Source organism: Pygoscelis adeliae, unplaced genomic scaffold, assembly GCF_000699105.1.
Source record: "Pygoscelis adeliae isolate BGI_AS28 unplaced genomic scaffold, ASM69910v1 Scaffold14, whole genome shotgun sequence".
NCBI classification, from domain to species: Eukaryota; Metazoa; Chordata; class Aves; order Sphenisciformes; family Spheniscidae; genus Pygoscelis; species Pygoscelis adeliae.
In genome coordinates, this window is record NW_008825109.1 from 20,442,892 (window position 1) to 20,458,782 (window position 15,891).

Below are 15,891 nucleotides of genomic sequence, written 5' to 3' on the forward strand. Positions count from 1 at the left end.
CCTCGAGGGAGCCCACAGCTCCTCCTAATTTAGTATCATCAGCAAACTTAATGTACATTTGACTCCTGCATCCAGGTCATTCATAAAAACATTAAAGAGCACTAAAATTGAGCCCTGGGGGGCCCCACTGGTGACTGGCCGCGAGCTTGATGTCACCCCATTTACTAAAACTCTTTGAGCCCGACCCATCAGCCAATTGCTCACACAACATATTATGGACTTGTCTAATTGTGTGCTGGACATTTTGTCCAGAAGGATACTGTGAGGGACAGTATCAAAAGCTTTGCTAAAATCAAAAAACCCCACACCTACTGCCTTCCCTTGGGTCAACTATTCGAGTGACCTTGGTATACAAGGAAATTGATTTGGTGAAGCAGGACTTTCCCCTTGTGAACCCGTGCTGGCTATGATCAATGACTGCGTTGTCTCTCAAGTGTTCTTCAATAGCTCCCAGAATAACCTTCTCCATAATTTTACCAGGCACTGAAGTGAGACTGACAGGCCTGTAATTGCCAAGGTCTTCCTTCTTACCCTTCCTGAAAAATGGGACAACATTTGCCAGCTTCCAGTCGATTGGGACCTGTCCAGACTCCGAAGACTGTTGAAAAATAATGGAGAGAGGTCCTGCAATAACATCGGCCAGCTATATTTAACTAAAAGCAGAATCCAGGCCCTGGCAACAAATGTTTTGGATATACTTGCATCAGTATTGTTTGACAACAAAGAAGATATTGCCAAATTTACACTTATCTGTAGAAGTGTAAAATCTACACAAAACCAACACTATTCCACATTTCCACAAATTTCACTTAGAAAAACCTTGCATAAGAGATCTGACAGATGAGATTTGGTGAATCCAGCTACAGTGATTTAAAATATTGCAACCTCTCTTCTCTATCATATTTTTCTTCTGGAGTTGCTCTGGTTGTTCTCTCCTCTCTTCGGTCTAAAAAAACCATAACAGATGGCTCAACCACTCACACTCACAACCCAACACAAAAGTTTAAACTACTGTGGAGTTACCAACTGCAGCAATTAAGGTGGCAAACACATTTGCTTCTGTTGCCTCTTTGCCAGAGGAACAGAGCAGAACATCTTACGCTTGCAGCTTTTTGCTTCAGTGGACGTGTTTCAGAGCACCAAAGGCGCCCACGCTTACTTGATACAACAGAGTTTGTTAATGATGTACTAATTTAACAAGTGGCCGCTGGTCCTTGCCGAGAGATTAGCTGCAGCTCTTCTGGAATTGTTGTGAATGGTATGCGGCACTCCGCACTTGACGAGTAAGCTGGTCTGTGAATAAAATCCCCTGCCACTACGAAACTAAACCATAAGCTTGGCAGTTAATGAAGTTGGTTGTAAGTGGGTCAACAAAGCAGGCCAAAGGCAGCCTGACTAGAATCACATCTGCTCATTTAAGCAGATGGAAGAGAAAATGCAGTTACGGTCCTTATGCATTCTAGATCCCTAGAATTGGTACACTTCTTTCAGCTCCACTGGTTTTCAGTCCTCTTCTTCAACATACGGCCGGAACTACTGGGTATTAACTTGAAGTCAAGATAGCTAGCAGTAGACTAGTTTTGATCAACTTAAAGCTTTATTCACACACAGGACATTTACTTTAATTCAGAGACTTGAAAAAGAAGTTAAAAGCACTTATTCCACTCTTCCAATAGATGTTTTACTTTATGACAAGAAGTTATTACAATGAGGCTCTAAAAAGGTTGTCTGATGCTGGGAAATGGTTACTATTTTAATACTACTGTTTATAATATGTCAGCAGAAGCTGAGTTTTTAAGCAAGTAAAACAGACAGCCAAAAAAAAAAAATTTCTTCTGACCATAAAAATTATGCTTTGTTTATTCTACTTATCAGGCCAGTGATTTTGCTAGCAGTTTGGATGTTGTGAACTTAAATACACTAAACACAGGGGTTTTGGTGGGGTCTTGTTTTGGGATGGGGGGGGGTTGTTCTGTGCTCACATGCCATTGCTCCAAATAAAACCACGTAGCTGGAAGAAAATGTGTACTATATAGAATTTTTGTTTCTTGAAAAAATATATTCCTTATTTACCGAGGTGTACAGAAATTGTCATTTAAGAACTATAGCACTCTTACTCTTGCCCTCAGCTATCTCCATATATTCTTTTTTAACAGAAGATAACAAGGTGTACAGCTGAAATAAATTGAAAGGAGATTGCGGTTCTGCATTTGGAAATTTAGCTGGATTCTGTAAATCCTTCCTCCCTAATTTAACCTTCAGAATAGCATGTTTTCCTTAGTCACAGCTACTCCACAGTAATTGGGTTCCTACGAGAATCCAGAATTCTGAGTAGTCACTGAGACACAGTGTCTTTATCCTTCATCCACAAGGTCACTGAACAAGTAATTCCTCTAATACTAGAATATTTATTTTTCTAAGAAATGCTTTGCCTTCCAGCTGGTCTAAACAAACTACTGCTAAGTAATAGCAAGATTTGTAGATGAAGATGACAAACCAAAATCTTGGGTCTTTGTCCTATAAAAGTGCACAAACAATCAGGAGAATCCAAGTATTTTCAAATGTCTGAAATTAAAGGATTAGGTTTAATTATGGACAAGGAAGTCAAGTCTGGCTTACACCTAGCTGCACTAAGGAGGAAAGAATTTCCAAAGAAATCAGGACACAGAAACAAGAGTCATATATACAACACTTTTAAAACTAATCTTGTGATCCTGTGAGTCCCTAGAAGTTGGTAAAAGATAGGAAGGGTAACAGTTCTGGACAAAGGATTCTAGCTTTGTTATTTGTATTAATAGTATGTCAAGTGTGGCCTCCCTGAAGAGGATGAACAGTCAATACTTCCTTATGATGTAAGATTTAAAAAATTCTTATTTCTCCAAGCATGGAATAGATAACTAGAGTTTAGCAGTCATTTCATACTGCAAGCTTATAAAAATACATAGTTTTAGAGGCGTTCTTATAGACATTTACTCCTCCACCCTTCACCACATAACTACAATATTATGGGCAGAATATCTGCTGCTAATTCTGAAATATTTTGGCTCCCACCAAGAAGCCCTCAAGAACACGTTTTATTAAATTAGCAAAATCAAGGTACAGTAGTGTGCGAGAGTGACAGAGTATGAAACAAAACATTAAATTCATGTCTTCACTCCTGAGAATACCCTGACATAGTTTAACTAGTACACCGACTGTCAATCAGCTACCTAGTTTGCATACCTAATACCTGTTAAGGTAAGGGAAACCTATACTCCACAGGAGATAAAAAAGACCCAATGCTTTCTTTGAGAATCGAACAGATTACTAGGACTGAGGGGCCTCCATGACTTCACAGCAGCAGACCCACAGCGCACCATCTGCTCAAATACAAATTGACAATGGCAAGTAATCCTTGTTAGCAACAGCCCCTGAAGATCCGTTACAGCCGATGAACAAACTGTAAAAAGCAAGAGCTAATACACTGCTAAGATTTTTCAGAGTTATGAAACAAAACATGCAGGTACCCTGATATGTATGTAGCCTGATATTTAACAGCCTTTTCTTTCTTGCTTAGTGCCACTAATCCCTATGCAAGGCACAGATATTCTCGAAAGTCCGTACTGCTATTGTGAAAAGAAAGAAATCATTAATAATATATACAGGAAAGCTTACTATTAACAACTGAAATAAGCACTTACCAGGAATGAACACATCACGGTATTACAAAAACAGGACTTATCTGTAGTATCCCACGATGCATACCTGGTTAGCTTTATTGTTTTCCTGAATTCGTTAGTGATCGGAGCTTTGTAGCCTCCTTTCCTCAATAAGGAATCTATGGTTTGAATGTGGTCCCATCCTGTTGAATTTTACAGCAGTAAAAATTAGTGAGAAATATAGCAGTAAGAACAGATGTTGCAAAAATACAGTACAGTACGTAGTGTTACTGATAATGAAAGTGCTCTGCTGAAGTTCTGTATAAAACACAGATCGTTCTTCCCTACTTAAGAACAGTTGTGGGAAATATCACGTATAGGATTTCTTTACAGACAAAGTTTGCTCTACAAACAACACACATTTTTATCTCGTAGTTGGAATATTTTAAAAATGGACCCACTATATCCAGGTGTCCTAGATTGGGGGCAAGATACAGAGTTAAACTCTTCTGAAACGTTCAGGTATGATCATGTATCACAATCACTTTATACATCGTAAATGGCTATGACAGTATGAAAAATTAAATTTCTGTATAAAATTTAAAAGAATTATTAGTTGAACACGTGCAGAGAACTTCAGCGATTAGACGTCTCCATAAATATCATTTAACTTCACAGTGATATTTCTAATTTCAGAACTATTATATTATATTATAGGTGGCTAGGTAGTAAAAAGAAGTGATGGATTAAAAATACAGATTTATTACTGTTCTCAATAAAATCTTCATGCTATTCAAAACTCCTATTTATGGATTTAAAAAAGCCTAATATTTTAAGTAGCCGTTAGACATGTTATTTCCAAAAGATGCAATTAGATTAGTCACATTGTCACATAAAAAAAAAAAAAAGGGTAGTTTTGAGTACATAAAAAAATACAAATGGGTAGTTATGGGTAGTTTTGGGTACTTGAAAAAGTCAGATTGCAATGCATGGTCTACTAAAACAATTTAGAAATTTAAAAGACACCCCGCCCCCAATTCCTGAATTTAAAAGAGCTTGTTAAGTGATCACCAAAGGTCTCGACAAAAAACCACTTCTCTAACTAGCCAACCTTAGATTAGAAAAGCAAAAAAATTGGCTTGGAAAGCCTCTAAACTTTTAAGTGACTATTTGGAAACGGAATTATCAATTAAAGATGATCCTCAGTAAAGGTTTCATTTCCTTAGTAGACCAACTCAAATATAAAAAGGAAAAAAAAAGGCAGAAAGCAGCAATGCAAAATGTAAAAGATTGAGACACACTGCCAAGCTTGGGGAAAAAAAACAACATAGTGAGCAGTCATAGTCAGCTGCTTAGTCCAAAAGATTACTATTCAACAAAATCTACCATAGTTTTTTTAATTCACAAACTTAAGTCTGTGCCTCTATTAAAAGGGACTTTAACAATATTATTTTGGACTTTCGTATTGGAAATAATTCCCTTCCATCCATCAAAAACCCCAGGAAGCCAGTGTTTATAAATGGAATTAAGTACTAGCAGAAAGTACTTAACTGAAAAAAACCCTTGATCACTGCAAATTTAGGAAGAAATCAGCAGTTAAGATAATTGACCAGACATCCCATCACTTAACAGAGTTTTTGCATGTCACTAACATCACGGCGTAACAACTATACGAAAATTGACAGCTTTTAACAACTGTAAAGTTGGTCGACAGCACTGTACCCCCCCCTCCATATTTTATTTTCCTACAGCTACGCTGCATTTATGACTTCTTTAAAAAACAGCTACAGTTTACTGAATCCCTATAAGGGGATTGATACAGGCATGTAATTGGCATTTTATATAAGAGTCTTCTTACAATTAAATATTGCTCCATCATCTGACATCAGTGCAAGGTCAAATATTGCATTTTAGATTTACACGTATGTTTAAATTCTTCACCAGATCATATGAAATAAAGTGCAACAATGACCTTGCTCCTTTGCAACCTCCGGTAAGTAGGTGGCGGTGCGTTTTGATCCTTTTTCATTGATGAATTCTATTCTAATGCCATGTACACCCACCTGCAAGAAATTGGCAGCTTTATTAGTACATTGAAAGAAAGAAGATACAAGAGATTTCTAACATGATAAAACCCAAAACGCGAACCTTTCAGTGGTTAATACCTTTTTGCAAAGAGTTTCAAGAGGTGGTACTGAAGTGAACGTAATCATTTTGCAAGGTGTTCACCTTAACAACCTTGTAAGGTCAGCAGCAGCATAAATACGGTCCTCAGCTCCCCACCACAGAGCTTCATTTCTGGTCTGAAGGAAAGCCAGCTGAGATGCAAAAGTCGTTCTGTCTCTGAGTCTACTGTCTCCCTCTGACGCTGTCAGCAATGTTGCTGCTGATAAAATCACCTGGTCACCAGACATAATCTGCAGGCAACCAAACAGCTGGCAAGTCTAATGATGCTTCAATTAAGAGCGTTAATTTTGTTCAAAGTCACAACTGAACAATGAAAGATTTGTCACACTACGAACTCGAGCCTGGAGCCTTCAAGATTTCTGCCAATGTATGACGAGGAAAAGGAGATATATTCCAAAGCATTCAGCTTCAAACTCCTATTTCCATGCTACTAAGTACTCTAATGTGACAAAATGCCAGTATGGAAACCAAAATTACTAATACCAAGGAGTTAGGCGTAGATAAAGTTGAACTGCCAAAAAAAAATTAAAAAACATAAAATGAGGCTAGGCAGCTTTCCAGGGCATTGTTTAACCACTCCTCTTTTCAAGGTACAATAAGTCAGTTGAGAGTACCTGCACTTGGATCAGGCATGCCATAAAAGATATTCCATTGCCAGTAAGTTTTCAGTTGCTTTTGAGTTCTGTGCATAAACACAAAGCATTAGTAGACGGACATTTTTATTTTCATGCCCACATAACTAAGAAGTCATTGCCACTTAAATCCAAAGTTCCCAACATTGTATGTGGAAACGAATAGTTTATGTTTAAAAGGGTATCACGTTATTTGGTATGGCACTTTTTTTTGGACACAAAATTAATTGAAAAATGCCGTAGCAGTTTTTCTGGTGACAACCTATTTTACTGTAACTGCATGATGGTCAAAAAACAAATAAGGAATACTTAAAAAGCTCTACCACTTATTCAGTTAACATATTTGCTTATATTAAGACTTTCTTTTTTAATCTTTATAATCTTTATATATAAGCATGAGGAAATGGGAGGAAGAGTCTCTCTTGTGGCTGGCCACGGCCTCAACAATTTTTCCCCATGAACCTAACATTTCTTAAACAGGAAAAATTACTTTGAGACTAACGAATTTAATTCACTGCAAATTTTAATGTGATATTTCATTACCAAACACTCCTAAACCTAACTTTCATAACATGGATATATAATCACTAGAGATATCAAATCTGTATGCTCAGGTGATGTAATTATGAACCCAAAGGACCTGAAAGTAAAATGAAACAGTGTTAGAAGCTGAAATGAGCCTACCGAGTTTATTCCAAGAACAGAGCAAGTTTTTGCAGCTGGTGATTTTGTAACTGTCTATATTCAATTGCCTAAGCACTAAGATCAAATATTTTCAGGTTTTGCACACCTTCAAATCCTGCAGAATATCAGATTCTAAATTCTACACAACTGTTTTGCATAATAGTGATCATCTAGCATTCATGAGAAACTAACCAGAAGCACTAGTGATGTATTAAGTATGACGCAACATGCAAGCAGCAGGGAATTGCATTGCACTGGAGGTTTCCCATTAGCCATTTTAATGGAATTCTAGGCCCGTGCCTGTAGAAGGAAAAGATGTGGAGCCAAATGAGTAAGGCAACACAACTGCACCCACAATTCCTCTGGTTGGGAAAGTTTCATGGCATTCTGTGAAGTATGAATTCCAACTGCATAGCTAAGCAGTATTCTTAGTCCAGTACAAATGGCTTTTCATTGTTTAGCTCCAGTTAATCAAAACCAGGCCTGAGTTAAACAAATGGAAGCCACACACAAGCAAAATAAGAATGATCCACGCTAAGATTGGCATGGGCACAGTTAGGAATTGATTTTGACTTCCTCAAGAGACCAATGTTCCTGCATTGATGAAAACAACTGTGAAATTTCCCAAAATGTTCCTCTCTAAGATGGGAGGTAAGGGGTAGGTACATGTTTGCAAGGCATTAACTGGGCTGTAACTGGCTTGCCTACCAGAACTTTATACAAAGCCTATGGCGTGCTTCTCAGACTAAAAATACTGATACACTACAGGCAAGTTTTTGTAGAATAACAACATCTGTGCAGTTCAGAAAAGCAAACCAAACAATCTTCTTCTGCAGAGGGAGTTTAAGTTCTGTCTCATCTCTTACCATTTAGGAAATGACTACATACAGGTATCCTTCTGAGCTGCAAAAAGACCACACAATTGCCGTGCCAGCCTCCCAGACGGATAGAATCTATTTAGACTGTTGCTATTGGGAGAGCAGAGTGAGATAAGGAGAGGGACTTAGAAAGGCAACAAACCAATCCCCTCTGACAGAAATATTTCTATAGGGTTTTAGAGCATGAAATACTGTATACTACGTATCCAATATTTGTGGATATAAACTTTTTGGCCCACTGTATAAGTGGCCAGAGGCTACCTAAAACTAGGTTCAGTGACAATATTAATTAAAAAACACAGACCTTTCACTAAATCTAAGGACTGCATTAAACTACATTTTTTATTTTACTTCTGAAGTGACCTCAACAGAACTTCAGACTTTGTTGTGTATTTATACACATTCAAATTCATTTATACGCATTCTTTTTTTAATGAATCATTTATTTACATACACCTCGGCATGGGGGAAAACACACACACACCACATTTACTGTTTTGCCAAGCGCTTCTGGCACTTGCTAGATTATTGCCCATAATACGCTTCTCTATACATCTATCCTCAGTTGGGCTGAGAAAAAATTGCTCCAAAAATTGTTCCCACCCTGAAACCAACGTTCAAGCAACGCTCATGTTTGACTGTTCTGACTCAAAGTTCCAAACACAGTTTACAAATCTGTTCCTCTTGTACTGACTGTCCAACCATACTGAGAGGAAAAAAATAACATTATTCTCTTTAGACTATCAACATGGAATTTGGATAAGCATCTAAAACATCAAGCCTTGTTGAAATTTAAGCTTCTAGTCCACTGTGGAGTAAATTATCATCAGATAATCATTCTGTTCAGTTTTATCTACTGCACTGAATTCTGTAAGAGATTTGCATGCAATTATCACTACTTAGTTTAAGATGAATTAATTGTAAACATTTTTTCAGAAATACATTAAAGCAGATAACAAAGAATCTGTTACAAAGAATCCACACGGAATGCCCCAGAGCTGGAGGAGCACAGCACCTCCTTGGTGTTAGAAACAAGCGTCTGCCTGTTCCTGAAGTTCACTCGCTATTTGCTGTTCTCCTCCACTCAAGACTAGAAACATGGCTTGATGTACAATCCTTACCGCCAGCACGCCAGATGAACTGCGACAAACTCTGCTTGCCTGCCTCTCAGTTCTCCCAGTAAAAGCATTCACGCAACCGCATGATGAACCGGATCAGGCTGTTCTGGGTTATGGCTAATCCTTCTACTGACTGACGGTTTGCCAGCTCAATCTTTGAACAGCAGCAAGCGATAAACATTTTCAAAGAAGCTGGCCTATAACTTGTACAGTATTCCTTATGATACCGCATAACATAGTAACCTTCCCCTTTACTTACTTAACTAGTACTATAGAAATAGCTGTATACAAACTTGTCTGGAAATGGAACGCTTCCGGTTAAGCGACTATTGCTACTTATTAGAAGTGGACCCCACTTTTTATTAGCTGAATTCTACAGCTTTTTAGCCTCACGTTTGTAGCAAATATGCTGGCTTCTTTCTGATCATCTTTAGTAGGGCTCAAATACTACATTCTGATTTAACAATGGAGGCAAAAGACTACTCAAGAGATACGCTCTCTACTTCATGACAAGCATTCTTTTTTTAAAGAATCATTTATTTACATACATGGAATCACTGAATATCGTCCAAAGAGAATAAAATATTGAGATCAAGACTCTTTCTTCTCTGTTCTAAGGAATATAAGCTGCAAGAGTTGCTGGTGCTGCTGCACTTGCAGGAAGGAAAGAATTTCCACAACTCTTAAATGTATAACTTTGTCGACAATGAAAAGCCACCTTTCAGTCAACATTATTGGCTACAACTATTTAAGCTAATATTTAAACCAGCGCGCACAGGCTAAAGGCCTTTTGTATCAACACAGCAAGCATGTACAATTCTGCAGATTTTACTTTACTGAAGAACAGCAACTTCAGGGCAAAGATCTCTTTCAAGGTATTTTAAGGAAGAGCCGCCGGTCAATTCTAGTTATTTATTACCCTGTTGGAATTACAATAACATTTTCCAAAAAGTTTCTTATTATAATTACATATAATCATAATGTTTATGTTGTTTTAATAAAAAAATGGGGATAGGGTCTGAATTAGCAAGACTTTACCATCTAGTGAAAACACCCACAGATTCTTAATTAGATTAATGAGAAAATAAATTAAAAAGGTGTTCATTTGCTATAACATGAAATAGAGAGGGAATGAGTAGAGGCACTTTGCTTTTCTCTTCTGTATTTCTAGAGAAAAAAAGCACGCAGGGGATACATTAAATCATCTGCCATTGTAATGTACCTTGCAGCCATACCCTCTCAAGGAGGCAGAGCCTGTGGCACCAAAGCTGGAACTGCAAGACCTACAACGTGATCACACCTTATATATGCCACTCCTGGGATCTGAATCCGCTCAGAGGACTTTCTGAGCGTAGGCTTATTTGCCCAAATTGCAGACTTATGAGCTTCACAAACCAAACAGAAGTTCTTTCTAAAGGACCCAAAGCCATGATACTTCACAGCAATCTATTCAAACTCTTCTACATTCCTTCTTTTGGGGTGCTGCTAACTACACACACAGTTCCCAGCGTAACGTGAGATGCAAGTACCTCTGCATTAGGAATCAACAGCAAAATTGGAGGCATCCTGAGGCAGGAATTCAAATTTGTGCAGGAAAGAAAACACTTGGTAGAAGGACAGATCAAAAAGATAAGCTCAAGGAGAATGGAAATACAGATAAAGCTGAGTTTATGCGGGGAAGGAATGACTGCTATCAGTATCAAATGTGTTTAAAAATAATTGGTCTTTTATGACTTGTCCCCCGAGTAGTGCTTTGATATCTGCTCTTTTATTAAAGAGCAGTATTATCAAAAGAAGAAACATATCTTAGAGTTTCTCATGTTGCCCATTTCTTTGAGACAGAAAGGTTGTGAAACTCCCCCCCAGCAGCAACTGGACCACAGCAATATTTCATGGGTTCTCTCTAGCAGAAATGAAGAAACAGTTCATACAGCCCCCGTGTTCAAAGCCCTACATCTGTTCAACTACTGAAGTGCACTGCAATTCATATAAAGTCACATGTAAGTAAGAATGCTAAATTATATTTTAGGAAGCATCCTCATGAACCATGGCATTGAAGTGGTCATTTAAAGGTTTGCACTTTCTCCTAGTTACTTTTATAAAAGGTGAAAATGGCAGCAATTTGAAAAATCATATGGGAGCTAATAGCAGTCAATTCACTCATATCTCCTGTTTACTTGGTTGAAGTTTCTGCTGCAAAAGGATCTCACATTGTTTTTTACAACTGAAATATTAACTGATTTAGTTTGGGAAGATAATTCATTAGTCAGAGAAAAGAAGATCTATCACTCTGCTTCAGGATATAGGAGAGACTCCTGAGCCGTGTCTTCAAATGATCTTGTCTCTAAGCCGCCAGAGCACTGCGAGTTGTCTGAATCGGCAATTTTGAAACAGTGTGACCTCTGTCAGCAAATTGCTGAATTGGCTCCCACAAGATCGTCAGTAGCGTACCTACAGAAGTAAGGTCTCCTAACCAGGCTGACGTTTTTCAAGATGATCTGGAAATCAGCATTATACGAGATGAAAGATGCAGAATCCCTCTTTACGTCATACTCTAGACATCCTGAAATGTCTTTTTGCCATTAATATTGCATAACTGCAGCTCCCTTAAAAGAAACATGGATGACATAAGCTATCTCACTGACAGAGGCACAAACAGCAATGAATCATTCTTTTAAGGACTAACAATTAAAAATTTTATCTTTCTCGTATTTATACACCCCCCTGCCCCTTTTGCATGGAAAGCTTGTGGATCATCCACAACTACATATAATGCAATCACTTGAGAAGCACATTTAACTTACAGGAAAAAAAGAAAAAAAAAAATCATGGAACCTACTTTGTGACCATTTCTCAGAATTCCTAGGAATTTGCTAGAGGTTTTAAAAGCCTATCGTTAAAAAACCTTAAATGAAATAGGAGAGAGCAACTAAGCAAATGGGTAACACAAGGACTAGTCTATTTTTGACCCCTCCATTCTTCCTTCATAAGTCAGGGCTTTCCAATGAGAAGAATCATGAGAATCCATAAAATCAATCAGAACCGAGCAAGACTACAGTTCTGCATTAAGCTTGTTTACACTGTTATTGCAAGTCTCAAGGATTCTGCAACAAGATATAGAAAGGACATCGGAAGTAAAAGCCTCCTTTGTTTCATACAAGCATTACAGTTATGAATCAGAAGTCTCCCAAGGAACAAAGTTAAAACCAGTCTTCCCAAGGGAGAGTGGAGTTTTGAACTCAGCTTTGGTTTCAGCTTCTCTTTAAGGATGAATATTTTGGTCATCTTCGAAGTTTATTATTCAGAGAATAAAACAGCATCTAATAATATTTATAGGCTACCACATGGTAAGAGCTAAATGCTATTTCATTAGGCGCTTCACACTTTTAAAGAGACATTTTCTGAGTGTATTCATAGTCTGATTTTTAATAAATTATAATAAATGAAATTACATTGAAAACATCACTATGGTTACTACCAGAAGTCAACCTCGTAAAACAGAAAAATCCTACCAGTTTTAATTTTGATTTCCAGCTTGGTTTAGTATTAAAAGTCACTACAGTTTTGATTACTTGAAAACATTTTTTAAAGTACTCTAAGGGCTCAGTGACAAGACAAACTCCTTCTCTGAAAAAAAGCTTCTTGTTGAGAATGCACATGCAGTTTCAGCTAAGATTTATTTTTTTGGTCTGACATTACATAAAAAAATGAATAATTCTGTTTATGGTGAAAATGCTGAAATGCTTTCCCAAAGGAAACTTACATTCATCTCATTCAGAATTACATATCAGAAGGTAAGAAGCCCTTGTCATTATGAGTTGAACAGGAAATGCATTTTTATTAGATTTTCAGCTACTGTAAAATTCATAATGCTGAGGTTACTGCTGGATATCACCATTCTGATACAGTAGGGCCTCTTACCATTTATATCAACAAACGAAATTTCTTTCCAATATACATTTGTTATGTGTGAATACAACAGAAAGCCTCTTTTACCTTAAGAAATCCTCAATATTTAGCAGGGCTAACTCATTATTAAAGGGAAATACTGTAACTTGTGTGGCGTCTCTGGCATTATAACATGTCCATTATCATATATGACAATTTCAAAATTTTTTTACGTCCACTCAAATATAGACTCAGAGCAACACAACAGTCATACTGAGATGAGAAGTTCATCTTAAGTCCAGTAACTTGTTTTTTGCAAGTGTCTAATACCAAATAATTTTGAAAAAGCAGAAGAATACAGAATAACACTTCCTTCAGTATACCTTCCCAGAAATAACTCTAAAAGCAGCATTTGCTTCTTAATCTCTTTTGTGCTGCTGTTCCAAGAGAATGCATGCAGGTTTCCTAGAACCTAACAATTAAAATAGATTCAGCTCCATGCATAAGTACCAAAGAAAAACAAGAGCAATGATTTACTTGGCCTCATTGTATAAGGGCTTTCTGGGGTCTGTGCAGGCCCCTCACTCTGAGCAAAGTTTGGGGAAAGATAAATTGCTCACTCCTACGAGCTAAATAAGGCAACTTGTTTTGGGACTGCAATTTTTTTGCAGTGCTTGTTTCCAGAAGCATACATCAAACTATTAAATTTCATACTGGAACATCCTCTTTCCGGAATCTATGGACTGATCTACCATGTTTCTGTAGTTAGCTATGCTGCAAAAGAGGTCTCAGGACACCATCACTCAGACAATACCTTGCTTGATGGAGTCTTAGACACAAATACAGCTGTGCAGACCACTCTTACTTTGAGTGCATAAGTGGGCAAGAATACAACTTTATTCCATTTTCATGGCTCAGACTTTTAAGGTGATGACAGTTCTACCAAAGGGATCTTTTGAACCTATGTACAAAACAATGTGTACAGAGTGCAAACCAGTGACAACTACACTAAATATATGCAGATAATTTAAACGGTGTGACTTCTGCTATAGATGTTCATGGTATCCAAGTAATTTTCTTAAAAGATATCTGACATCCTTACCTCCCAGTCCATGTAGTCACATACATCTTCAAAGTTAGTGAGCAGAGACACCGAGCAGAAAAGCCGTGGCAGCTCATCCCTCGTCATTGGGGGGAAACGACTATCTTTAAGGGCACTGTTGAAGACAAAACAGAATTTCAAAGGATTTTTTTGTTTGTTTGTTTGTTTGTTAAAGTTCAGGGATCTAATGAATCAACTGAAAAGTACAAAGGACAAAAAAAATCCTGATGAAATGATGACCAGTTTGATAATCCAGTTGCCAGTGTAACACACTGACCAATGTTCCCAACTTTTTCCTTAGATATTTGTTTCAGTTCTTGGCTGGCCAGTCAGGTGGTGTTCTGAGGGTCATTCCTTCCTGAGCTGATTTTGCTACTGCAACAATCTTATTAATGAAGAGCAGAAAGGTTTTGGAAAAAGTTACAAAAGCAAGAGCTCTTCTACCTGCAATTTAGTAAGTCCCTTTCAAAAAGGATGGAACTATACAACATAAGGTAGAGGGGGAAATTCTATAGCTGCAATAATCGAACACGTAATGCAGTCATCAAACTGTAGAACTTAATTATTCAGTGAAAAAAAAAAAATCCAAACAAGCAGAATATTCTCCAAAAAAGAATAATATTCATGCTTACTGGCAAAGGCGAATATAAAAAGGTAAAAACATCCAAGGGCTCTACAGACCTGTAAACCTACAGGACTTGAATATGTTCTGCAAAGCAGAGGTAATGATTAGTAACAGGGAAGCTTGCAAACAGCTAAACTAATCCTCAGGCTAACGTACCACTCTATAGACAAACATACACCTAATGGGGTAAAATTCAATAGAGACAGGAGCTACCTGTGCACATTCCGCCACGCTTTGAAAAACAAAGCGGTTAACAGACAGTAAGCAGTACCCCAAGTAAGAACATTTGCACAAACCTACTTGCATAAGTTTGGTCAAGAACCAGTTAAATTGGAAAAGGGAAGGTTAAAGTGAGTATGGTATCTCATAATTTTTTATTCTCTTACGATTTGAAATATGACATGTATGAATACAAACATGCTCATCTCCACCAAAAACAGTGATCTGCTAAGCTTTTTGAAGAGTAAAGAGAATTTAAGAGACTTACTAAAGTACTACCAAGTTCTTCACGTGTCTCATTGTTTCATCTAACAATTAGATCACTCTTATTCATTTTACTTGGCATACAGCCAGTGGTTGCCGTTAGCGGATATAATTGCAGCCATCGCATTTAGAATATGGCTGAAGTCTCTGCATCAGATACCACCATTTTATATAGAGTAGTATAACTTTAATAAAGCAGACCAAATAAGGACACATAAGCAAAAAAAAAAAGTAAAGTTTAGCTAAAGGAAATCATCATATGTATAACCAGAAATAGCTTCCCATCACAAATTAATACCAGACACTGAAGAGTTAAAATAGAACCTTTAATTTTCTGGGGCAGGGGAAGGCAAGCTTTCTTCCCCACATGTGCTACAATTACAAAAAAGAACATAGTATTGGAATTTAGACTAGAAGCCCTTCTCCAAGCTTTGGTATTTTTATATTACAAAATAGGTCAGAAATTTAGATTTTCATTACTAAGACAAATTCGTTACACAATTAAGTAACAGTTAGCGGGCCTATGCTACTCATTATTTAGGAGTAATTCTAGGCAACTCCAGGTAAAGTTGCCATAGATGCGAGAGAAGATGTTGGGACAGTAAGTAACTGGCCAAGATGAATCTTTTGACATTTATGTAGGACAGACAGGCCTA

At 37.4% G+C, this 15,891-nt stretch overlaps 1 protein-coding gene across 1 annotated transcript in view; it reads right to left on the reverse strand.

The window, feature by feature from the left end:
- The window catches only part of AMMECR1 (Alport syndrome, mental retardation, midface hypoplasia and elliptocytosis chromosomal region gene 1), a 57,796-nt gene that overhangs the window by 5,082 nt on the left and 36,823 nt on the right, over nucleotides 1–15,891 (reverse strand). Inside the window, exons 3-5 of the mRNA XM_009327908.1 lie at nucleotides 14,128–14,242; nucleotides 5,611–5,701; nucleotides 3,745–3,841 (exon numbers count right to left, since the gene is read on the reverse strand). Coding sequence (XP_009326183.1) covers nucleotides 3,745–3,841; nucleotides 5,611–5,701; nucleotides 14,128–14,242 — 303 coding nt within the window. The remainder of the gene's footprint in view (nucleotides 1–3,744; nucleotides 3,842–5,610; nucleotides 5,702–14,127; nucleotides 14,243–15,891) is intronic.